The sequence below is a fragment of the Arachis stenosperma genome, chromosome 3, assembly GCF_014773155.1.
Source record: "Arachis stenosperma cultivar V10309 chromosome 3, arast.V10309.gnm1.PFL2, whole genome shotgun sequence".
Taxonomy (NCBI): domain Eukaryota; kingdom Viridiplantae; phylum Streptophyta; class Magnoliopsida; order Fabales; family Fabaceae; genus Arachis; species Arachis stenosperma.
Window position 1 is genome coordinate 107,086,605 of NC_080379.1, and position 25,155 is coordinate 107,111,759.

At 40.6% G+C, this 25,155-nt stretch overlaps 2 protein-coding genes across 2 annotated transcripts; both read left to right on the top strand.

Moving 5' to 3' along the window:
- The first annotated feature begins 15,936 nt into the window (after positions 1-15,936).
- On the top strand, positions 15,937-17,190 carry LOC130966560 (uncharacterized). The gene has a single exon (XM_057891375.1). The coding sequence runs from the start codon at positions 15,937-15,939 to the stop codon at positions 17,188-17,190; it is 1,254 nt and encodes a 417-aa protein (XP_057747358.1).
- Positions 17,191-21,201: 4,011 nt separating this feature from the next.
- LOC130966561 (uncharacterized) lies at positions 21,202-22,455 on the top strand. The gene has a single exon (XM_057891376.1). It carries the CDS (start codon positions 21,202-21,204, stop codon positions 22,453-22,455), a length of 1,254 nt encoding a protein of 417 aa, XP_057747359.1.
- The last annotated feature ends 2,700 nt before the right edge of the window (positions 22,456-25,155 follow it).

Below are 25,155 nucleotides of genomic sequence, written 5' to 3' on the forward strand. Positions count from 1 at the left end.
ATGACTTATGCTTCTGAAAATGCTTGCTTGTTTGAGGTCTTTTTCTTGTTTGAAAAATGCTGGGATGCGAACTTCACACTATTTTTCTGGAAACCTTGCCTTGTTACTGCCTCCAAAGGATGCCCCAGGACTTTGGTTTGAGTCTTGGGGTTTTCCTTTTCTTACTTTTCATTGCCTGAGAAGTATTGTCCGAGTTGTTTTCTCCTTTGTCCGAGATGTTTGTAGTAACCTCATTTTCTTTTCTTACTTGTAGGATTTAGTTGGCCTCATGTCTTCTCGCAATAACATTGTAGAGATGTCTTCCAGAGTTCCCGAGGGGATATCCGATTGGCTGGAATCCCTCGTTTTGTTGTGTGTTTCCGTTGTGGACGCTGAATTTTGCACAGAGCTGAGGAAGCATCATAGGATTTGTGGTAACAATGCTCGCGAGGGGGATTACGAGCTTGTTGCTCTTGATTCTGATGAGAGGGTTTGCTTTCCGACTTCCATTGAGAGGGAGCGTCCCTTCTTTTATGCCTATGAATACTTTTTCAGCCAGTTGAATGTTACTTTTCCTTTTATTGCTTTTGAAACCAACCTGTTGTGGTCGTGTAATATTGCTCCATCCCAGCTTCACCCCAATTCCTGGGGTTTTATTAAAATTTTTCAACTTCTCTGCCGTGAACTAGATGTAACACCTTCCCAGACTCTGTTTCTTTATTTGTTTGTTTCTGCCAAGCCTGGCGGTTCTTCAAAAAAGAAGGCTTCCTGGGTTTCCTTCAGGTCCGCCCAGGGCCACAAAGTTTTTGCTATGTATGATGAGTCCTTAAGGATTTCAAGAATTACTTCTTTAAGGTTCGTGCTGTCGAGGGGGCCCGCCCCTTTTTTCTTGACGAAAATGATGAGCCTTCTTTCCCTCTAGAGTGGCAGAGGGATGTGAGAGTGTCTCGTTATACTTGGGAGATGCTTGATGATGTTGAGCGTGCTTTTGTTGTTGTCCTTGAGGATCTATGGGGGAAACCGCCCCACCTTGATACAAAAAGGTTTTTGAATGACCCATCCTTGGTTCGGACTGTTTTGGGTATTTGTCTGACTTGTTTCTGTACTTATTTCCTTTTTCTTCCGCTTTTGTAGCTCTTTGTCATGACCGTTTTTGTGTTTTGTAGAGATGTCAAAGAATAACGACTCTATGAAGGCCTTCAAAAGGGCAAAAAAGGCAACTGATGCGCTGAACATCTCGGCCAAGGTGGCCGACAAGGGATCTTCACAGGTCCCCCTGAAGCCCCTGGTGCCGAGTTCCCTTGGGCCGAGGAAAGTAATTCCTACTCCCCAGTTTCATCAGGTCGATCCTCCTCAAACTTCTGCTGCTGCTGCTTCTGGTGCCCCACCTTTGAAAAAGCAAAAAACATCCGAACCCTTTAACTTGGATGCTCCAGACTTTGATGCCATTGAATTTGTTGATCAGCAAATTGCCCCCTATGGTGGGCTTTCCATGGACGACGTGTCTCTGTTAAAGCATTTGTATTTTATTACCCAAAATAGTGTGAAGATGGCCCATATGGGTGCGGCTATTTTTCGAACAATTCAAGGGATTCCGGTTCATGTTACCAAATCTTTTATGGAGGAGGCCAAGTCAGAGTTTGATCGAATCAAGGGCCTGAAGGAGGAGTTGGAGGTGAAGTTGGCCAAGGTGGAGAAGGAACTGGAGGGTGAGAAAGCCAGCTCTATTGCCCTTGCTGCTTCTCTGAAGCTGGCCGAAGACATGGCTTTGAAACATAAAGATAGCTATGTCTCGGCTTATAGGGAATTGATGCGTCTTCGGGAGGAGTTGGAAACAGCTCGGGTTAATTATGGTGAGCTTCAGGGTCACCTTGTGGGTAGTGTAACTGCTGCCTCCGAGAACCTGATGGAGCAGTTTCGAGTAGTTGCTCCTGATGCCGACTTGACTCTTATCAGCCTGGATAACGTCGTGAGAGATGGTAAGATTGTCCCTAATGACCAGGATGATGAAGAGATTGATCCTCCCCCAGTACCTTCTCTCAAGGTGTCGACCTCCTCTGTTCCTCCCGTTACATCTGATCCGGATTGCCAGATTCTGAACCGGGATGATGGAACCGTAGATTCCGTGCCCCTTCAGACTCATCCTCATTCTCCTCATACTGATGCTGCCGGGAAAGCTCCCGATCTTTAGCTGATCTTTTTCTGGATATTTTGTGTAAATAGCCCGGTTTGTGGGCTTTTTGAACTTTGTTTTGTTTGACGCTTCTAATTGTCTGTCTTGCAACTCTTTTTTGAAAAACAAAAGTAGCTTCCGAGGTTGGTTTTGTGGTGACCTCTTGAGGCTTTTATCGTTTTATGCATGGTATCTGTTGAAATTTGCTGTTCTGGCCTCTTTAGGTTGTATGCATGCTTTATCGTTTGTAGCTTGGATCCTTTTGAGGCCGTGCCTGTGGGGGGTCCGACTTGTTTCTCGGTTTCCTCACTCTTTAGCGCCTTATGACCGATGTTGTTCCCCCTCAAAAGCTATTTTCGTGATCCCCTTTTATGGGCCTTTACTCGGTCTCTTTCAGGGATTATGTTGATAACTTTTTAGTGGTAGGAGTCCGACATGGTTATGTCGGTCTCCTTTAAGTTATTTTTCGTAGCCCTCTTTTTTTGGATCTTTGTCAGATCTCTTTCAGGGATTTTAATGGTAGGAGTCCGATTTGGTTATGTCGGTCTCTTTTAAGTTATTTCTGTAATCCTCTTTCTTGGATCTTTGTCAGATCTCTTTCAGGGATTACTTTGATAAATTTTTAATGGTAGGAGTCCGATTTGGCTATGTCGGTCTCCTTTAAGTTATTTCTGTAATCCTCTTTCTTGGATCTTTGTCAGATCTCTTTCAGGGATTACTTTGATAACTTTTTAATGGTAGGAGTTCGATTTGGTTATGTCGGTCTCCTTTAAGTTATTTTTCGTAGTCCTCTTTCTTGGATCTTTGTCAGATCTCTTTCAGGGACTACTTGTATAACTTTTTAGTTTTAGGCTGACTTTGTTATGTCAGGCCCTTCTAAGTTAAAGTAATCCTCTTTAATAGGGTTGGCCAGACCTCTTTCCAGGGTTTACTTATAACTTGGGTTGACTTGGTCCGATTTCTGAATGTCGGCCAGTCTTTTAAGTTATTATATTAGCTATCGTAAGACCTCGTCTGGTTCTTTTTTGGATTGCTTTCGATAACTTCCTACATTATTCTGTGTTCATCTTTGCGATTTGTAGAAAATGGTTGGCGTCTTAGATCGTTTTGGGTGAATCGCGTTTTCACCTTTATCGGACGATTGTCTTTATCGTGGTCGCGCAGTGAATTTGTTTTTCACTTTCTGCCAACCTGTTGCTTTATAATCGGACGATGAATACTTCAGATTAATGCGTCTTGGAATCTTTGTAGAATATCTAAATAAACTTTATTCAAAGAAAAATGCAAATATATACATGTGGGAATTTCCTTGTTCCTAGGTCTCGACATGGTGCCTCATTAAAAAACCTTTTCAGAAAAAAGAGCGCATCCATTTAGTGAGATCCTTTACCTTTTCTAACTGTAGTACCTTCTTAGGTTGCAGGCGTGCCATGATCGAGGAAGCTCTCGTCCATCAAGCTCGGACAGTCTGTAGTAGCCCTTCCCCAGTACTTTCAATGACTCGGTAAGGTCCTTTCCAGTTAGCTGCCAGCTTTCCTCCTCCGAGTCGAGTTGTTCCAATGTCATTTCTGATTAGGATGAGATCATTCTCTGCAAAACTTCTCGGCACTACCTTTTGATTATATCTGGAACCCATTCATTGTTTTAGAGCTTCTTCCCTGATCCGAGCTCTTTATTGGATTTCGGGTAACAAGTCGAGCTCTTCTCTCTGAAGTTGGGAGTTTGCTTATTCATTGTAGTGGACTACTCGGGGAGATCCTTCTTTGATTTCTATTGGAATCATTGCCTCCACTCCGTATGCTAGTCGGAATGGTGATTCATTTGTAGTAGAATGGGGTGTTGTTCGATATACCCATAGGACTTGTGGAAGTTCCTCGGCCCAAGCTCCCTTTGCTTCTTGTAGCCTCCGCTTTAATCCGGCCAATATGACTTTGTTGGCCGCTTCGGCTTGTCCATTGGCTTGGGGATGTTTGACGGAGGTGAACTGGTGTTTTATGTTCAAGTCGGCCACCAGTTTTCTGAAGCCTGCCTCTGTAAATTGGGTACCGTTATCCGTGGTGATGGAGTATGGTACCCCGAACCTCGTAATAATGTTCCTATATAGGAATTTTCGACTTCTTTGAGCGGTGGTGTTGGCCAGGGGTTCTGCCTCGATCCATTTTGTGAAATAGTCTACTCCTACTATGAGGAATTTTACTTGTCCCGATCCCTGTGGGAAGGGTCCGAGTAGGTCGAGTCCCCATTTCGCAAATGGCCAGGGTGAGGTTACGCTGATGAGCTTTTCTGGTGGGGCAATGTGAAAGTTGGCATGCTTCTGGCATGGTGGACATGTCCTTACAAATTCTGTGGCCTCTTTTTATAGAGTTGGCCAATAGAATCCCGCCCGGAGTACCTTTTTGGTGAGAGCTTGCGCTTCGAGATGATTTCCACAAATGCCACTGTGTACTTCCTCCAAGACTTCCTTTGTGTTGGAAGTTGGTACGCATTTTAGTAAAGGTGTTGATATCCCTCTTTTGTACAGTGTGTTGTTTATGATAGTGTAGTACTGTGCCTCCCTTTTCAGCCTCTTTGCCTCCTTTTCATCTGTAGGGAGTTCTTCTGTTTTGAGGTAGTTTATTATGGGGGTCATCCATCCTTGATCCTGACCTATTATGGCTAGGATTCTTTCTTCTTCCGCTATTGACAGGTTACGTAATACCTCCTGGATGAGGCTTCTGTTGTTGCCCCCGGTTTGGTGCTGGCTAATTTTGAAAGGGCGTCAGCTCGGGCATTTTGCTCACGAGGTATGTGGTAGATTTTATATTCCCCGAGTTGTCCGAGCTGTTCTTTGGTTTTATCCAAATACTTTTTCATGGTCGGATCTTTGGCTTGGTAGTTTCCTGTTATTTGTGAGGTGATGACTTGTGAGTCACTGTAGATGTTGAGCTTCTGAGCTCCAACCTCCCTAGCCAGCTTCAGACCAGCTAATAGTGCTTCGTATTCTGCCTGGTTGTTTGAGGCCGGGAATCCGAATTTAAGGGAAAGCTCCAGTTGAGTTCCTTGGTTGTTCTCAACTATCACACCCGCACCACTTCCTATTTTATTCGAGGATCCGTCTATGTATATGTTCCATTCTATGGGGATTTCTAGGACGTCTGTAAATTCTGCGATGAAGTCGGCCAGGTGTTGCGATTTGATTGCTGTACGTGCCTCGTATTGGAGGTCGAATTCGGACAACTCGATTGCCCATTGTAGGATTCTTCCTACTAGATCTATTTTCTGTAATATTCCTTTTATGGGTTGGTTGGTTCGAAATTTAATGGTATGCGCTTGGAAATATGGGCGAAGCCGCCGGGATGTGAGGATCAGAGCATAGGCAAATTTTTCTATTTTCTGGTAGTTCAGCTCGGATCCCTGTAGTGCTTTGCTAATGAAGTAGACGGGTTTTTGCCCATGTTCGTCTTCTCTGACTAGTGCTGAGGCTATTGCCCGGCTCCCTACTGCGAGATATAATATGAGCGGTTCCCCTTCTCGTGGCCGAGATAGGATAGGTGGCCGTCCTAAGAACTCCTTGAAGTCTAGGAAGGCTTGCTCACATTCTGTCGTCCATTCGAACTGTTTTCCTTTTCTTAAGGTAGCATAGAAGGGAAGAGATCTTATCGCAGCTCCGGCTAAGAATCGAGATAGAGCGGCTAACCTCCCGTTGAGTTGTTGTACCTCTTTGATACAGGTTGGGCTCTTCATGTTGAGTATGGCTCGACATTTGTCTGGATTTGCTTCAATCCCCCTTTGTGTGAGCATGAAGCCCAAGAATTTGCCGGCTTCTACTGCGAAGGTGCATTTTGCGGGATTGAACTGCATGTTGTGTTTCCTGATAGTAGAAAACACTTGAGTCAGGTCGGATAACAATGTATCTTCGCTTTGTGTTTTTATCAACATATCGTCTACATAAACTTCCATGATTTTTCCGATGTGATCTGAGAAAACTTTATTCATTAGCCTTTGATAAGTAGCTCCTGCGTTCTTGAGACCAAAAGGCATCACGATGTAACAGTAGTTTGCTTTCGGTGTTAGGAACGAGGTTTTTTCTTGATCTGATGGATACATGGGGATTTGGTTGTACCTTGAATATACGTCCATGAATGAGAGATACTTATATCCTGATGAAGCGTCCACTAGAGCGTCGATGCTTAGGAGTGGGTATGGGTCTTTTGGGCAGGCTTTGTTGAGGTCGGTGTAGTCGGTGCACATTCGCCACTTCCCATTTGACTTTTTCACTAAGACGACGTTTGCTAGCCATAGTGGACATTTGACTTCCCTTATGAACCCGGCTTCAAGTAGCGCTTGTACTTGTTCTTCTACAGCCTGAGCTCGTTCTGGTCCAAGTTTTCTTCGTCTTTGTTGTATCGGCCGGGATCCCGGATAGACTGCCAATTTGTGGCTCATTAGTTCGGGATCAATACCTGGCATGTCGGCAGCTTTCCATGCGAAGAGATCAACATTATCTCGTAGGAACCGTATTAGCGTTTCCTTTACGTCTCCTTTCAAGATCGTGCCAATATTAGTTGTTTTATCCGAGGTGTCTCCGATCTGGATTTTTTCTACTTCTCCTTCGGGTTGGGGTCGGAATTCTTCTCGCCTCTGAACTCTACCGAGCTCGATTGTGTGGAACTCTCCTCCTTCACCTCGGAGGTTTAGGCTTTCGTTATAACAGCGATGTGCCATTTTTTGATCTGCCTTTATCGTAGCTATCCCTTCCGCAGTTGGGAATTTCATACATAGATGTGGGGTTGAAACTATTGCGCTGAGTTAATTTAACGTTGTCCGACCTATTAAGGCATTGTAGGCTGAGCTTACGTCGACCACGATGTAATCTATCTTGAGTGTTCGGGACTGGTTCCCCTTTCCAAAGGTTGTATGTAGCGATACATATCCCAACGGTTGAACTGGGGCATCTCCTAGTCCGAACAGGCTGTTCGGGTATGCTCTTAGCTCTTTTTTGTCTAGACCAAGTTTGTCGAAGGCAGTTTTGATTAAGATGTCTGCAGAGCTTCCCTGGTCAATTAATGTACGGTGAAGGTTGGCGTTTGCCAGTATGATCTTAATGACCATGGGGTCGTCGTGTCCCGAGATGATTCCGGATGCGTCTTCCTTGGTAAACGTGATTGCTGGGATGTCTGGGACTTCCTTTTTTCCTTCGACGTGGTATACTTCTTTGAGATGTCGCTTTCGGGATGATTTGGAGATTCCTCCTCCGGCAAATCCGCCGTGTATTACATGAACATGTCTTTCCGGTGTGCGAGGTGATCGTTCAGATCGTCCAACATCCTCATCCCTTCTTCTTTTTCTTGGTTCGTCATCCCGATTGGCCAAAAATCGATCTAGCTTTCCTTCTCTTACTAGTTTTTCTATGACATTTTTCAAGTCAAAGCATTCGTTGGTGGAATGCCCTCGAAGTCGGTGATACTCACAGTATTCATTCCGATTTTCTCCTCCTCTTTTGCCTTTAAGTGGCCGAGCTGGAGGGATTTTCTTTGTATGGCAGACTTCTTTGTAAACATCCACCAAGGATACCCTAAGAGGAGTATAGTTATGATATTTTTTGATTTTCTCTCCGGAGCGATCTTCCTTTTTCTTAGATTCTTTATCTCGGTAGTTAGAGCCGAACCTTGAGGTTTCGACAAGTCGAGAGTTTTTCTCCATGTTGATGTATTTTTGTGCCCGTTCTTGTACTTCGTCTAAGGATGTAGGATATCTCTTTGATATAGATTGGCTAAATGGTCCTTCTCGTAGGCCATTTATAAGGCCCATAATGGCAGCCTCTGTTGGTAGACTTTGTATGTCCATGCATGTTTTATTGAATCTTTCCATGTAGTTGCGAAGGCTCTCCCGATCTCCTTGTTTGATCCCTAGGAGGCTAGGTGCATGTTTGGCTTTATCCTTTTGTATGGAGAATCGGGCCAGGAACTTCTTGGCCAGATCGTCGAAACTCGAGATGGATTTTGGTGGTAGGTTATCGAACCATTTAATGGCTGTCTTGGTGAGAGTTGTTGGAAAGGCTTTGCAGCGGACTGCATCTGAGGCATCTGTGAGGTACATTCTACTTCTGAAGTTGCTGAGATGATGGTTGGGGTCCGAGGTGCCGTCATATAGAGTCATATCCGGAAGCTTGAAATCTTTTGGAATTTTGGTCTTTATGATTTCTCTGGTGAATGGGTCTTGATCTTTCTGAGAGCTATCTTCTGCGGATGATCGAGTAGCTTTAGTTTTAAGATCGGCTTCAAGTTTTACAATCTTATCTTCCAATTCTCTGCGTCGCCTTATCTCCCGGCGTAGATCTTTTTCCTTTTCACGTTGATGTTGGGCTTCTTTCTCGAGTTGTTCCAATCGATTTTGAAGTGCTTCTATTATTCCTGGATTTGATGAATTTTTGTATCCATTGGTTTCTGGAGTATCTTTGAGTATTGTGTCCGCGTTTTTATGCGGCGTTTTATCTTTCAGACCTGAATCGTGGTCGTTGTCATGGTCATCTGCCATGTTAAGGGGATGACTTCCAGGTTCCCCGGCAACGGCGCCAATGTTCCGAGGGTCACCTGAAACTGTAGGTCGATCTCGGATGAGACCTTCTGTGTTGGTCAGAGCCGACGTGTCCGGCAGGTGTACAGCAGCCGGAGCTGGTGTGTCCGACTTGTTGGACTTGGTGGTGGTGCTGATCCTTCGTCCCCGGAGGGTGGGGGGTACCTGCAAGGGACTCCGATGCTTAAGTTAGCAAGGGTATTAAGCAGGTATTGAGTAGAATCAGAGTATGAGTTATACCTAGGTGCTCTAGTGTATTTATAATGGCGAGATGTGACCTTTTGGATAAGATAAGTTAGTTATCTTATCTTATCTTTATCTTTGAGTTAAGGTCAGCGTATCTTCAATGGAACCGCCTTTATCTCTATAGGCTTGGGCTGCCTTAGGATTTGGGTCATGTTCCTCTATTTGGGCCCTTTATTGGGCTTTCCTGTCGATTTGGTCGAACTCTTTGAAAAGAGGTCGGATAGTCTGACCAGAGGAGGTCGGTCGCTTTATCTCCATTCATCCCAGGTCGGATAGCTCGACCCAGGGTATGAACACCTACTGTCTTCTTCTTCAAACACGCAAGGATCCTTCCATGGCAAGCTGTATGTAGGGTTTCACCGTTGTCAATGGCTACCTCCTATCCTCTCAGTGAAAATGTTCAACGCGCTCTGTCACAGCACGGCTAATCATCTGTCGGTTCTCAATCGGGTCGGAATAGAATCCAGTGATTCTTTTGCGTCTGTCACTAACGCCCAGCCCTCAGGAGTTTGAAGCTCGTCACAGTCATTCAATCCTTGAATCCTACTCAGAATACCACAGACAAGGTTTAGACCTTCCGGATTCTCTTGAATGCCGCCATCAATTCTAGCTTATACCATGAAGATTCTGATTAAGGAATCCAAGAGATATCTACTCAATCTAAGGTAGAACGGAGGTGGTTGTCAGGCACACGTTCATAGTTGAGAATGATGATGAGTGTCATGGATCATCACATTCATCAGGTTTAGGAACAAGTGATATCTTAGAATGGAAGCAAGCATGATTGAATGAAAAACAGTAGTAATTGTATTAATCCATCAAGACACAGCAGAGCTCCTCACCCCCAACCATGGGGTTTAGAGACTCATGCCGTAGAAGATACAATGAGAAACGTGTAAAGTGTCATGAGGTGTAGATACAATGTCAAAAGATCCTATTAATAGTGAACTAGTAACCTAGGGTATACATAAATGAGTAAATGACGTAAAAATCCACTTCCGGGTCCACTTAGTGTGTGCTTGGGCTGAGCATTGAAGCTTTCATGTGTAGAGACTTTTTCTGGAGTTAAACACCAGCTTTTATGCCAGTTTGGGCGTTTAACTCCAATTTTTGTGCCAGTTCCAGCGTTAAACGCTGGGAATTCTGATGCTGATTTGCAATGGCGGTTTGGGCCATCAAATCTCGGGCAAAGTATGGACTATTATACATTGCTGGAAAGCCCAGGATGTCTACTTTCCAACGCCGTTGAGAGCGCGCCAATTGGGCTTCTCTAGCTCCAGAAAATCCACTTCGAGTGCAGGGAGGTCAGAATCCAACAGCATCTGCAGTCCTTTTCAGCCTCTGAATCAGATTTTTGCTCAGGACCCTCAATTTCAGCCAGAAAATACCTGAAATCACAGAAAAACACACAAACTCATAGTAAAGTCCAGAAAAGTGAATTTTAACTAAAAACTAATAAAAATATAATAAGAACTAATTAAAACATACTAAAAACATACTAAAAACAATGCCAAAAAGCGTATAAATTATCCGCTCATCAAAGCCCGAGCCTCTAACAGAGCTATAGAGGCACAGTTGAGTCAAACTAGACAGCACTTATCTGAATAGATAAGAGAAAAGTGTCTAGCCCTCATTAGTACCAAGGAGGCTACGCCTAAGATGGTACACACTATTGAGGAACTAAATCAAGAAGAGGTTGGAAGCACATTATTATATATTCAAGCTTAGCATAATAAATAACTTAAACCATAAAACATAAACAGGGTGTCTAAAACTTAGAGAATTTCTAACTAATGCTAAACACACTACTGTATCCTACCGCCTTCACCAACCTACCTTCCGTGCGATCCCATCGCCACCACCTTCCTAACCTCCTTAGCACCAGACAATCACATATAATGCACGCAAGTAAAACACAGGTAGTATAATCCAAGAAGTAAGTAGGCATATTATACAACTACGTAAACTCAAGTAATGAAAGAAAATGAGCACATAAGAGATGTATATGATGAATGCCTATCCTATTGGTTGTGATATCACTTGTCAGTTATAGTGCCAAACCCAACACAAAATCCGGTCGGCAACTCTCAGATTAGTCTCTCTATTGCGCATAAGGAGGAATAAATCGAGGGATGAGTGCCCTACCACCTTCTCCTTTCAGAGGGAAATTTTTTGAGGGAGAGTGCCCTACCAGCTTCCTCTGGATGCCGCATGATTCTGTGGGTTAGTGCCCTACCACCTTGCAACTGGAGAGAAATCGTATTCTCAGGAGGAATAATTCCGAGGGATGATTGTCCTACCACCTTCTCCATGAGAGCGAATGTGAGAGGGAAGGCTGGCTTCAACTCTCACATCCGAATGTAGGCGGGAGACTGCCACAACCCCTACGATAGAGAACAATGTATAACACAATCACATTCTCAAACTCAGAGCTCACTGCTCATAGCACAAGTCCGCATGTACTCATCTCATTAACCATACTCATTCAAGTTTCTCAAATCATGATCACCTCAACATTCTCCCCAAACACTCCAGCTATTCCATCCACAGAACTTCCAAGCCTAAAATCACCGTCTTCTAAACTCATAACTAAAATGCCCCTTTTTATACACTTAATATTTTCTCCCTTTATTCAAGATCCTAAAACTGGTAAAATGGTTTTAATCAAATGTTACGGAAGTTTACAAACTTGCCAGAAAGGTAAAACAGTTAAAAACAAGATTTTCTTTGAAAAATAGGGCAGTGTGCATACGCACGCACAGAAGAATTTTCAAGAAGTGTGCATATGCATAGAAGTGTGCATACGCATAGAAGGTAAAAGTTTTCATTTTAACACACGCATAGATACGTGCGATCGCCCTGAACAGATTGCCAATTCTAGTATGTGCATGTGCACGAATTTGTGCGTATGCACATGTTGCAAATTTTGCATGGGTGAGAGTTTACGCACTAGAGTGTGCTAGCGCTCCCAACAGTAAGCACCTCCCAATGTGTGTGTGCGTGTAACAACCCTGATTTTTCGAGTACGCGAGATCTTTTCTGAAAGTACGGAGAACTCCGGAGGATCAGTAAGGGGAGAAGCTTTGATATATTATCAAGTATCTCAATCTTCATTGTCATTATGTCCTCCTTAAGCTAGAACCTTTTCCAAGGCAAGCTCGATAACGCGGACACGAAGAACATAGTTTTTGAACTGTATCGGTTAGGAGTTTTGATCCGGTTTTTCGTAGATAGTCTCAGTTTGACGAACTGGACTCGATTCATGAGAGAAGAGAGATAATAGGGTAATATTATCATTATATTAGTAATAAAAGTTTCTTGAATGATATTATAAGGTTACCTGGTCAGTTTTAGTTAAAAACAGAAAATCGGTTTAACCGGATTTACGGTTTACTGGTGCAGCTTAGCACCAGCACTCTCTGATGACTTTAGCAATGCTAAGGCCACATTATTCATGTTTTATTCTCATAATAAATATGTTACTAGTTTCATTTATGCTAGTAGCTCATAAAATAATTTTTAGAGATGTTTTTGCAAGTGTTCCGATACATCTAGTTTTAGTAGTTATACACCTGAGATATTTTAATATTATTTTAATCCACCTCCAAGCCAACCAATCACAACTCACCCTACACCCCCAAAACCCCCAAGGCTGCCTCATTTGCTCATTGTGGCCGAAAATCACCAAGAGAAAAAGGAGAGAAAGTTCTTGGTTCATAAATCTTCAAAGCTTGATTTCTTCGGAACTAAAACTCAAATCAAAACACCGATTTCACCAAAATGATCCTCTCTTCTTCCTCTACATAACCATGTGAATTATCAAGGCTGGAAATAAGGTGAGATGGCTGTCTCCCTCCCTCTTCAATTCGGTTTCAAGGAAACATGGGTAAAAATGTGTTTTCTTGATGTGTTTTAGGAGGAAAAAGTGCTTAAGGACCACCTGAAAGTTTGATTGAATTAGGAGCAGCAAAACCAGGTAGGGTGTCACGAAATTAATCTTGATTATTTGTGTTTGATTTGTGTGAATGTTGTATAAATTGGCTGTGCTAAAAATTGGTTGCATATATGATTGATTCTTGGTGAAAATTTGGTGAAATTTTGATGAAATTTGATGAAATTCAAGCTTTATGTTCATGTTCTTGGAGCAGCTGGAAAAACGAAACCCTAGGCTTAAATTGAGGTTCAATTTGTGTTAAAATCATGTAGAAAAGATGGGGTTTTAGTGGCTGCTAGTTTATTTTGAATATTGGTAAAAATCGGTTGCTGAAAAGATTGAAAAACGGGTAAAAACAGAGAAAGAATCTGAAGAATTTATGAAGAACACGAAGAACACTTTGAGTGTGGTGAAGAACAATGAAGAACACCTTTTTGATTCATAAAAGGGCAAGGAAGTAATTATTTTGGTGTTTGAGGGGTTATTTTGTAATTTCTGAAAGTTAGGGTGGTAAAAGTAGAAATATTAAAAGTTACGGGTGGTAAAAAGTGAATTTTAAAGGTTAAAGGTTAAAGTAAAGTTAATTTTCGAAAATATATTAATAAAATAATAAATAATAATAAAATATTAAATAATAATATTTAATTAAAAATAATATTTTAATAAAAATAATAAAATAATGCAGAAAAGGCAGTTTTCTGTAAAAGCTTTAGAAAGACAACTTTAAGAGCAGAATCTCATAATTACCTTCATAAAACACTTAGGGAGTGGTAATAACATGTTAGTGAGGAAAAGATAAATAAAAGATAAAAAGTTAAAGAAAAGATAAAAACCAAAGAAAAAGTCTGTAAAATTCTAACGACAGAAAAACAGACAGAGACTAGTGAACGAACTAGGGCAACTTAGTTAGTACTTGAGTTACGACTAGTGTTAGGTATAATATGAAAAGTTAAACTGTTTCAGTATAGACTTAATGAACCTATACTTGGGACAGGCTAACTATTCATACCGAAATTTACATAAGCTTTAAATACATATGTTAAACAGAGTAACCAGAGCAGAGTAAAGAAACACAAAGAACAGAGTAACCAGAGCAGAATAGAGGGATACAGAGAAAAGAGTAATCTGAGCAAAGTAAAAAGACATAGAGAAGAGAGTAATGTGACAAAGAGAAATGGTTTGAGTTAAGATGTTGTAAAAGTAAAAGCTGTAGAGTTTGTATAGCATGATTGAACAGAGAAAGAAAGAGGTACAGAATAAGAATGTGAAAGTGATGATGAATAATGAGAATGTTAATGAATGATGATAATGAGAATGATTATGTAAGAATCTGCTGCAGAGAGGCAGTCAGATAGATGGTGGTACGACCACTGAGAACGCTTTCCTGGGATACCTTGCTATAATGCTTTGCTGTAAGACAGAGGTTGCTTACAGAGGTATCAAGATGAATGTGCTCCTGTAAGACAGAGGTTGCTTACAGTGAGTGTGTTGTGACTCCTGTAAGACAGAGGTTGCTTACAGTGAGTATGTTGTTGCTCCTGTAAGACAGAGGTTGCTTACAGTGAGTTTGTTGGGCGTATATCGGCTAGTAAGTTTTGCCCTGCAAGACAAAGGTTGCTTGCAGTGGATACCCTGCAAGACAAAGGTTGCTTGCAGTGGATATTGCCAACAGGAAAGCCTTATCCAGACAGAGGTTGCTGGGTAACGTCGGGAGCGGGTATGTAACCGACAGATGAGCTCATTACCTGCACTAGGGCTAGACATGCATCATACTTGGTTGTGCATTTTCTCTATTATGATTGTTGCATGAATGTATGCTTTCTCTGTTTGTATTCTATTCTCTGTGTTTGTGTCTGTGTTTTACTTTCTTGTATTCTTCTGTTTGTGATCTTTTTTTTGTTTTCTCTATTTTCTCTATTTATCTGTCTTCTGTTTACTACTTCTCTATATTCTGCTATTAGTCTGCTAAACAACACAAAATTAATGAATGTAACTAATAACCCCGGCCCTACTAAGAACTCCCCAGTTCTTACCCCTTCTCTCTCCCTTCCCCCTCCAGATGGAAGCATGAGTACCCTTCCGTAGGTCGCTGATGACCGTTCATAAAGAGAATTTCGCTCTAGGTAGTCTTCTGAGTCTAGGGTGAATCTCTTTATCTATGTATATGTATATACTGTGAGACCAGCCAACGTCTGCACCCCGTTCGTATGCGCACTTTAACCTGAATCCTGTGTACGAGACTCCCGTTGTGTGGCTACTTGATGAGGTACCAGAGAGACGTCATGTGGCAATGTCTGATCGTGCAGAGGAGTAACAAATGATGTTCTACCTTTTGATGATGTTCCACCTGACTTGAGTTTTGAAGACCTAGAATGTACTTTCCCTCGCTTTAGTAGTTTAGAGGGACTAGGCGAGTATAGAGTCTAGGCTAGCCTGGGTGCCAGCTTAGGGACTTCTTGAACAGGTCAGGACCTGGGATGTTGTATATATATATGTATATAGATATTATTTAGTTATATCTAGGGGTGTTCTAACTAAAGGTCTATACTCTAATAAAAGCTGGATCACTGAATCTTGTTAGCTGCTTGTGATGTATTTATGTATGGTTATTTATAACTGTTTTATCTGTTATTATTTGTGAATTGATTATAAATGATTATGTTTATTAATCCAAACGCTTTCAGAAAAAAAAATAATACACCTCGCAAATTAACTACGCTTTTAACAACGGATCAGGCTCATATGATAAATAATAGATAATAAATAGGAAGACAAATTGGTAGCGCTCAGTTTCCGGTGTGTCCTAGGCGTACTGAAAATTGGGTCGTTACAATTTGGTATCAGAGCAGTTCGTTCCCAATAGAGCCTGGGGAGTGGACTGACTATGCTTCATTGCATACTTTGTTGTGTGTCTCATGCTTATAGGATATCAATGTGATATGTGTTGCATGATTGTCTCTGTGTTTTCATTCTGGGATTGTTCACACTTGACTTGAAGTGTTAAGACTGATCACCTTAATAATGATTGTTTGGTGTGAACAGGACCACGATGGGTTCACGGAGACGAGGCGTACGGGAAGGAATTCCTAATGTTAACTACAAGAGGGAACAAGAGACGTTTATGACTACCATGAACGCTGTGGCTGAGGCAGTGCGTGAGGCTGCAGTAGCAGCGGCTAGGGCTGTTGATCGTCTTGGAGTGAGAAACGGGAATGAGAATGAGCATGGGGAAGATAGTGGAAATAATGAGAATAACTTAGGGCATCTCGAAAGACCTATGACCCTTGCGACTTTTCTGAAAGTTAAACCGCCTAAGTTTAAAGGTACACTTGTTGCGACTGATGCTGATAATTGGTTTCGAGCTATCGAACGATCACTGCGAGCACAGCATGTTTCGGAAGGCCAACACGTGGAGTTCGCTACTTATATGCTGGAAGGAGAAGCTGAGCATTGGTGGCAAGGGATACAGCGACTGTTGCAACAAGATGAAGGCGATATTCCTTGGAATACTTTTAAGGACGAATTTTATAAGAAGTACTTTCCGAGGGCAGCTCGTGATGCTAAGGAGATGGAACTTATGCAGCTGAAACAGGGTAATACAACTATTGCAGAATATGCCCGTAAGTTTGATGACTTGTGCCGTTTCTCCAAGATCTGCCAAGGGAATCCTGCCGACTTTGAGGAATGGAAGTGTCTGAAGTTTGAAGGAGGACTCCGAGAAGAACTGATGAATTCTGTTGTTCCGCTAGAGGTACGAAATTTTGCTGAACTGGTGAATAAAAGTAAACTAGTGGAAGAATGTTCAAAGAAGGCGGCGATAGCTCGAGCAGATCGTAGGGAGGCCTCACGAAGAGACCTTATTCAGAATTTAGCCCCTCAAGGTCGTAACTTTAAGTTCAATGGTCAGTTCGATCGCCAAAATAGGAATCAACGAAATGGTAACTTTCTCGCTCGTAACAATGGCAACTACGACAACAATAATCTGGGAGAGGAAGAAGGAGGTCAATCTCAGCAAACTCAGGATATTTCAGTATGCTCAAGGTGTGGGAAGGATCATGGTAATAGAGCTTGTAGATATGGGGCACACACTTGTTTCTCTTGCGGAGAGTATGGACATATATCGAGGAATTGCCCAAAAAGGTTTGTTCGAAATCCAGCCAGGCCACAACAACAAGGAAGGGTTTTTACCGTAACTGCTGGCAACACTAATGCATATAATTCTTCCACTCGAGGTGAGTACCACCCTATGGTTTTATTTGTGTTAGATAATACTATAACTTCTTATGCGCATGTTAAATTTTGAGGGCAAAATTTTCTTTAAGGAGGGTAGAATGTAACAACCCTGATTTTTCGAGTACGCGAGATCTTTTCTGAAAGTACGGAGAACTCCGGAGGATCAGTAAGGGGAGAAGCTTTGATATATTATCAAGTATCTCAATCTTCATTGTCATTATGTCCTCCTTAAGCTAGAACCTTTTCCAAGGCAAGCTCGATAATGCGGACACGAAGAACATAGTTTTTGAACCGTATCGGTTAGGAGTTTTGATCCGGTTTTTCGTAGATAGTCTCAGTTTGACGAACTGGACTCGATTCATGAGAGAAGAGAGATAATAGGGTAATATTATCATTATATTAGTAATAAAAGTTTCTTGAATGATATTATAAGGTTACCTGGTCAGTTTTAGTTAAAAACAGAAAATCGGTTTAACCGGATTTACGGTTTACTGGTGCAGCTTAGCACCAGCACTCTCTGATGACTTTAGCAATGCTAAGGCCTCATTATTCATGTTTTATACTCATAATAAATATGTTACTAGTGTCATTTATGCTAGTAGCTCATAAAATAATTTTTAGAGATGTTTTTGCAAGTGTTCCGATACATCTAGTTTTAGTAGTTATACACCTGAGATATTTTAATATTATTTTAATCCACCTCCAAGCCAACCAATCACAACTCACCCTACACCCCCAAAACCCCCAAGGCTGCCTCATTTGCTCATTGTGGCCGAAAATCACCAAGAGAAAAAGGAGAGAAAGTTCTTGGTTCATAAATCTTCAAAGCTTGATTTCTTCGGAACTAAAACTCAAATCAAAACACCGATTTCACCAAAATGATCCTCTCTTCTTCCTCTACATAACCATGTGAATTATCAAGGCTGGAAATAAGGTGAGATGGCTGTCTCCCTCCCTCTTCAATTCGGTTTCAAGGAAACATGGGTAAAAATGTGTTTTCTTGATGTGTTTTAGGAGGAAAAAGTGCTTAAGGACCACCTGAAAGTTTGATTGAATTAGGAGCAGCAAAACCTGGTAGGGTGTCACGAAATTAATCTTGATTATTTGTGTTTGATTTGTGTGAATGTTGTATAAATTGGCTGTGCTAAAAATTGGTTGCATATATGATTGATTCTTGGTGAAAATTTGGTGAAATTTTGATGAAATTTGATGAAATTCAAGCTTTATGTTCATGTTCTTGGAGCAGCTGGAAAAACGAAACCCTAGGCTTAAATTGAGGTTCAATTTGTGTTAAAATCATGTAGAAAAGATGGGGTTTTAGTGGCTGCTAGTTTATTTTGAATTTTGGTAAAAATCGGTTGCTGAAAAGATTGAAAAACGGGTAAAAACAGAGAAAGAATCTGAAGAATTTATGAAGAACACGAAGAACACTTTGAGTGTGGTGAAGAACAATGAAGAACACCTTTTTGATTCATAAAAGGGCAAGGAAGTAATTATTTTGGTGTTTGAGGGGTTATTTTGTAATTTCTGAAAGTTAGGGTGGTAAAAGTAGAAATATTAAAAGTTACGGGTGGTAAAAAGTGAATTTTAAAGGTTAAAGGTTAAAGTAAAGTTAATTTTCGAAAATATATTAATAAAATAATAAATAATAATAAAATATTAAATAATAATATTTAATTAAAAATAATATTTTAATAAAAATAATAAAATAATGCAGAAAAGGCAGTTTTCTGTAAAAGCTTTAGAAAGACAACTTTAAGAGCAGAATCTCATAATTACCTTCATAAAACACTTAGGGAGTGGTAATAACATGTTAGTGAGGAAAAGATAAATAAAAGATAAAAAGTTAAAGAAAAGATAAAAACCAAAGAAAAAGTCTGTAAAATTCTAACGACAGAAAAACAGACAGAGACTAGTGAACGAACTAGGGCAACTTAGTTAGTACTTGAGTTACGACTAGTGTTAGGTATAATATGAAAAGTTAAACTGTTTCAGTATAGACTTAATGAACCTATACTTGGGACAGGCTAACTATTCATACCAAAATTTACATAAGCTTTAAATACATATGTTAAACAGAGTAATCAGAGCAGAGTAAAGAAACACAAAGAACAGAGTAACCAGAGCAGAATAGAGGGATACAGAGAAAAGAGTAATCTGAGCAAAGTAAAAAGACATAGAGAAGAGAGTAATGTGACAAAGAGAAATGGTTTGAGTTAAGATGTTGTAAAAGTAAAAGCTGTAGAGTTTGTATAGCATGATTGAACAGAGAAAGAAAGAGGTACAGAATAAGAATGTGAAAGTGATGATGAATAATGAGAATGTTAATGAATGATGATAATGAGAATGATTATGTAAGAATCTGCTGCAGAGAGGCAGTCAGATAGATGGTGGTACGACCACTGAGAACGCTTTCCTGGGATACCTTGCTATAATGCTTTGCTGTAAGACAGAGGTTGCTTACAGAGGTATCAAGATGAATGTGCTCCTGTAAGATAGAGGTTGCTTACAGTGAGTGTGTTGTGGCTCCTGTAAGACAGAGGTTGCTTACAGTGAGTATGTTGTTGCTCCTGTAAGACAGAGGTTGCTTACAGTGAGTTTGTTGGGCGTATATCGGCTAGTAAGTTTTGCCCTGCAAGACAAAGGTTGCTTGCAGTGGATACCCTGCAAGACAAAGGTTGCTTGCAGTGGATATTGCCAACAGGAAAGCCTTATCCAGACAGAGGTTGCTGGGTAACGTCGGGAGCGGGTATGTAACCGACAGATGAGCTCATTACCTGCACTAGGGCTAGACATGCATCATACTTGGTTGTGCATTTTCTCTATTATGATTGTTGCATGAATGTATGCTTTCTCTGTTTGTATTCTATTCTCTGTGTTTGTGTCTGTGTTTTACTTTCTTGTATTCTTCTGTTTGTGATCTTTTTTTTGTTTTCTCTATTTTCTCTATTTATCTGTCTTCTGTTTACTACTTCTCTATATTCTGCTATTAGTCTGCTAAACAACACAAAATTAATGAATGTAACTAATAACCCCGGCCCTACTAAGAACTCCCCAGTTCTTACCCCTTCTCTCTCCCTTCCCCCTCCAGATGGAAGCATGAGTACCCTTCCGTAGGTCGCTGATGACCGTTCATAAAGAGAATTTCGCTCTAGGTAGTCTTCTGAGTCTAGGGTGAATCTCTTTATCTATGTATATGTATATACTGTGAGACCAGCCAACGTCTGCACCCCGTTCGTATGCGCACTTTAACCTGAATCCTGTGTACGAGACTCCCGTTGTGTGGCTACTTGATGAGGTACCAGAGAGACGTCATGTGGCAATGTCTGATCGTGCAGAGGAGTAACAAATGATGTTCTACCTTTTGATGATGTTCCACCTGACTTGAGTTTTGAAGACCTAGAATGTACTTTCCCTCGCTTTAGTAGTTTAGAGGGACTAGGCGAGTATAGAGTCTAGGCTAGCCTGGGTGCCAGCTTAGGGACTTCTTGAACAGGTCAGGACCTGGGATGTTGTATATATATATGTATATAGATATTATTTAGTTATATCTAGGGGTGTTCTAACTAAAGGTCTATACTCTAATAAAAGCTGGATCACTGAATCTTGTTAGCTGCTTGTGATGTATTTATGTATGGTTATTTATAACTGTTTTATCTGTTATTATTTGTGAATTGATTATAAATGATTATGTTTATTAATCCAAACACTTTCAGAAAAAAAAATAATACACCTCGCAAATTAACTACGCTTTTAACAACGGATCAGGCTCATATGATAAATAATAGATAATAAATAGGAAGACAAATTGGTAGCGCTCAGTTTCCGGTGTGTCCTAGGCGTACTGAAAATTGGGTCGTTACAATTTGGTATCAGAGCAGTTCGTTCCCAATAGAGCCTGGGGAGTGGACTGACTATGCTTCATTGCATACTCTGTTGTGTGTCTCATGCTTATGGGATATCAATGTGATATGTGTTGCATGATTGTCTCTGTGTTTTCATTCTGGGATTGTTCACACTTGACTTGAAGTGTTAAGACTGATCACCTTAATAATGATTGTTTGGTGTGAACAGGACCACGATGGGTTCACGGAGACGAGGCGTACGGGAAGGAATTCCTAATGTTAACTACAAGAGGGAACAAGAGACGTTTATGACTACCATGAACGCTGTGGCTGAGGCAGTGCGTGAGGCTGCAGTAGCAGCGGCTAGGGCTGTTGATCGTCTTGGAGTGAGAAACGGGAATGAGAATGAGCATGGGGAAGATAGTGGAAATAATGAGAATAACTTAGGGCATCTCGAAAGACCTATGACCCTTGCGACTTTTCTGAAAGTTAAACCGCCTAAGTTTAAAGGTACACTTGTTGCGACTGATGCTGATAATTGGTTTCGAGCTATCGAACGATCACTGCGAGCACAGCATGTTTCGGAAGGCCAACACGTGGAGTTCGCTACTTATATGCTGGAAGGAGAAGCTGAGCATTGGTGGCAAGGGATACAGCGACTGTTGCAACAAGATGAAGGCGATATTCCTTGGAATACTTTTAAGGACGAATTTTATAAGAAGTACTTTCCGAGGGCAGCTCGTGATGCTAAGGAGATGGAACTTATGCAGCTGAAACAGGGTAATACAACTATTGCAGAATATGCCCGTAAGTTTGATGACTTGTGCCGTTTCTCCAAGATCTGCCAAGGGAATCCTGCCGACTTTGAGGAATGGAAGTGTCTGAAGTTTGAAGGAGGACTCCGAGAAGAACTGATGAATTCTGTTGTTCCGCTAGAGGTACGAAATTTTGCTGAACTGGTGAATAAAAGTAAACTAGTGGAAGAATGTTCAAAGAAGGCGGCGATAGCTCGAGCAGATCGTAGGGAGGCCTCACGAAGAGACCTTATTCAGAATTTAGCCCCTCAAGGTCGTAACTTTAAGTTCAATGGTCAGTTCGATCGCCAAAATAGGAATCAACGAAATGGTAACTTTCTCGCTCGTAACAATGGCAACTACGACAACAATAATCTGGGAGAGGAAGAAGGAGGTCAATCTCAGCAAACTCAGGATATTTCAGTATGCTCAAGGTGTGGGAAGGATCATGGTAATAGAGCTTGTAGATATGGGACACACACTTGTTTCTCTTGCGGAGAGTATGGACATATATCGAGGAATTGCCCAAAAAGGTTTGTTCGAAATCCAGCCAGGCCACAACAACAAGGAAGGGTTTTTACTGTAACTGCTGGCAACACTAATGCATATAATTCTTCCACTCGAGGTGAGTACCACCCTATGGTTTTATTTGTGTTAGATAATACTATAACTTCTTATGCGCATGTTAAATTTTGAGGGCAAAATTTTCTTTAAGGAGGGTAGAATGTAACAACCCTGATTTTTCGAGTACGCGAGATCTTTTCTGAAAGTACGGAGAACTCCGGAGGATCAGTAAGGGGAGAAGCTTTGATATATTATCAAGTATCTCAATCTTCATTGTCATTATGTCCTCCTTAAGCTAGAACCTTTTCCAAGGCAAGCTCGATAATGCGGACACGAAGAACATAGTTTTTGAACCGTATCGGTTAGGAGTTTTGATCCGGTTTTTCGTAGATAGTCTCAGTTTGACGAACTGGACTCGATTCATGAGAGAAGAGAGATAATAGGGTAATATTATCATTATATTAGTAATAAAAGTTTCTTGAATGATATTATAAGGTTACCTGGTCAGTTTTAGTTAAAAACAGAAAATCGGTTTAACCGGATTTACGGTTTACTGGTGCAGCTTAGCACCAGCACTCTCTGATGACTTTAGCAATGCTAAGGCCTCATTATTCATGTTTTATACTCATAATAAATATGTTACTAGTGTCATTTATGCTAGTAGCTCATAAAATAATTTTTAGAGATGTTTTTGCAAGTGTTCCGATACATCTAGTTTTAGTAGTTATACACCTGAGATATTTTAATATTATTTTAATCCACCTCCAAGCCAACCAATCACAACTCACCCTACACCCCCAAAACCCCCAAGGCTGCCTCATTTGCTCATTGTGGCCGAAAATCACCAAGAGAAAAAGGAGAGAAAGTTCTTGGTTCATAAATCTTCAAAGCTTGATTTCTTCGGAACTAAAACTCAAATCAAAACACCGATTTCACCAAAATGATCCTCTCTTCTTCCTCTACATAACCATGTGAATTATCAAGGCTGGAAATAAGGTGAGATGGCTGTCTCCCTCCCTCTTCAATTCGGTTTCAAGGAAACATGGGTAAAAATGTGTTTTCTTGATGTGTTTTAGGAGGAAAAAGTGCTTAAGGACCACCTGAAAGTTTGATTGAATTAGGAGCAGCAAAACCTGGTAGGGTGTCACGAAATTAATCTTGATTATTTGTGTTTGATTTGTGTGAATGTTGTATAAATTGGCTGTGCTAAAAATTGGTTGCATATATGATTGATTCTTGGTGAAAATTTGGTGAAATTTTGATGAAATTTGATGAAATTCAAGCTTTATGTTCATGTTCTTGGAGCAGCTGGAAAAACGAAACCCTAGGCTTAAATTGAGGTTCAATTTGTGTTAAAATCATGTAGAAAAGATGGGGTTTTAGTGGCTGCTAGTTTATTTTGAATTTTGGTAAAAATCGGTTGCTGAAAAGATTGAAAAACGGGTAAAAACAGAGAAAGAATCTGAAGAATTTATGAAGAACACGAAGAACACTTTGAGTGTGGTGAAGAACAATGAAGAACACCTTTTTGATTCATAAAAGGGCAAGGAAGTAATTATTTTGGTGTTTGAGGGGTTATTTTGTAATTTCTGAAAGTTAGGGTGGTAAAAGTAGAAATATTAAAAGTTACGGGTGGTAAAAAGTGAATTTTAAAGGTTAAAGGTTAAAGTAAAGTTAATTTTCGAAAATATATTAATAAAATAATAAATAATAATAAAATATTAAATAATAATATTTAATTAAAAATAATATTTTAATAAAAATAATAAAATAATGCAGAAAAGGCAGTTTTCTGTAAAAGCTTTAGAAAGACAACTTTAAGAGCAGAATCTCATAATTACCTTCATAAAACACTTAGGGAGTGGTAATAACATGTTAGTGAGGAAAAGATAAATAAAAGATAAAAAGTTAAAGAAAAGATAAAAACCAAAGAAAAAGTCTGTAAAATTCTAACGACAGAAAAACAGACAGAGACTAGTGAACGAACTAGGGCAACTTAGTTAGTACTTGAGTTACGACTAGTGTTAGGTATAATATGAAAAGTTAAACTGTTTCAGTATAGACTTAATGAACCTATACTTGGGACAGGCTAACTATTCATACCAAAATTTACATAAGCTTTAAATACATATGTTAAACAGAGTAATCAGAGCAGAGTAAAGAAACACAAAGAACAGAGTAACCAGAGCAGAATAGAGGGATACAGAGAAAAGAGTAATCTGAGCAAAGTAAAAAGACATAGAGAAGAGAGTAATGTGACAAAGAGAAATGGTTTGAGTTAAGATGTTGTAAAAGTAAAAGCTGTAGAGTTTGTATAGCATGATTGAACAGAGAAAGAAAGAGGTACAGAATAAGAATGTGAAAGTGATGATGAATAATGAGAATGTTAATGAATGATGATAATGAGAATGATTATGTAAGAATCTGCTGCAGAGAGGCAGTCAGATAGATGGTGGTACGACCACTGAGAACGCTTTCCTGGGATACCTTGCTATAATGCTTTGCTGTAAGACAGAGGTTGCTTACAGAGGTATCAAGATGAATGTGCTCCTGTAAGATAGAGGTTGCTTACAGTGAGTGTGTTGTGGCTCCTGTAAGACAGAGGTTGCTTACAGTGAGTATGTTGTTGCTCCTGTAAGACAGAGGTTGCTTACAGTGAGTTTGTTGGGCGTATATCGGCTAGTAAGTTTTGCCCTGCAAGACAAAGGTTGCTTGCAGTGGATACCCTGCAAGACAAAGGTTGCTTGCAGTGGATATTGCCAACAGGAAAGCCTTATCCAGACAGAGGTTGCTGGGTAACGTCGGGAGCGGGTATGTAACCGACAGATGAGC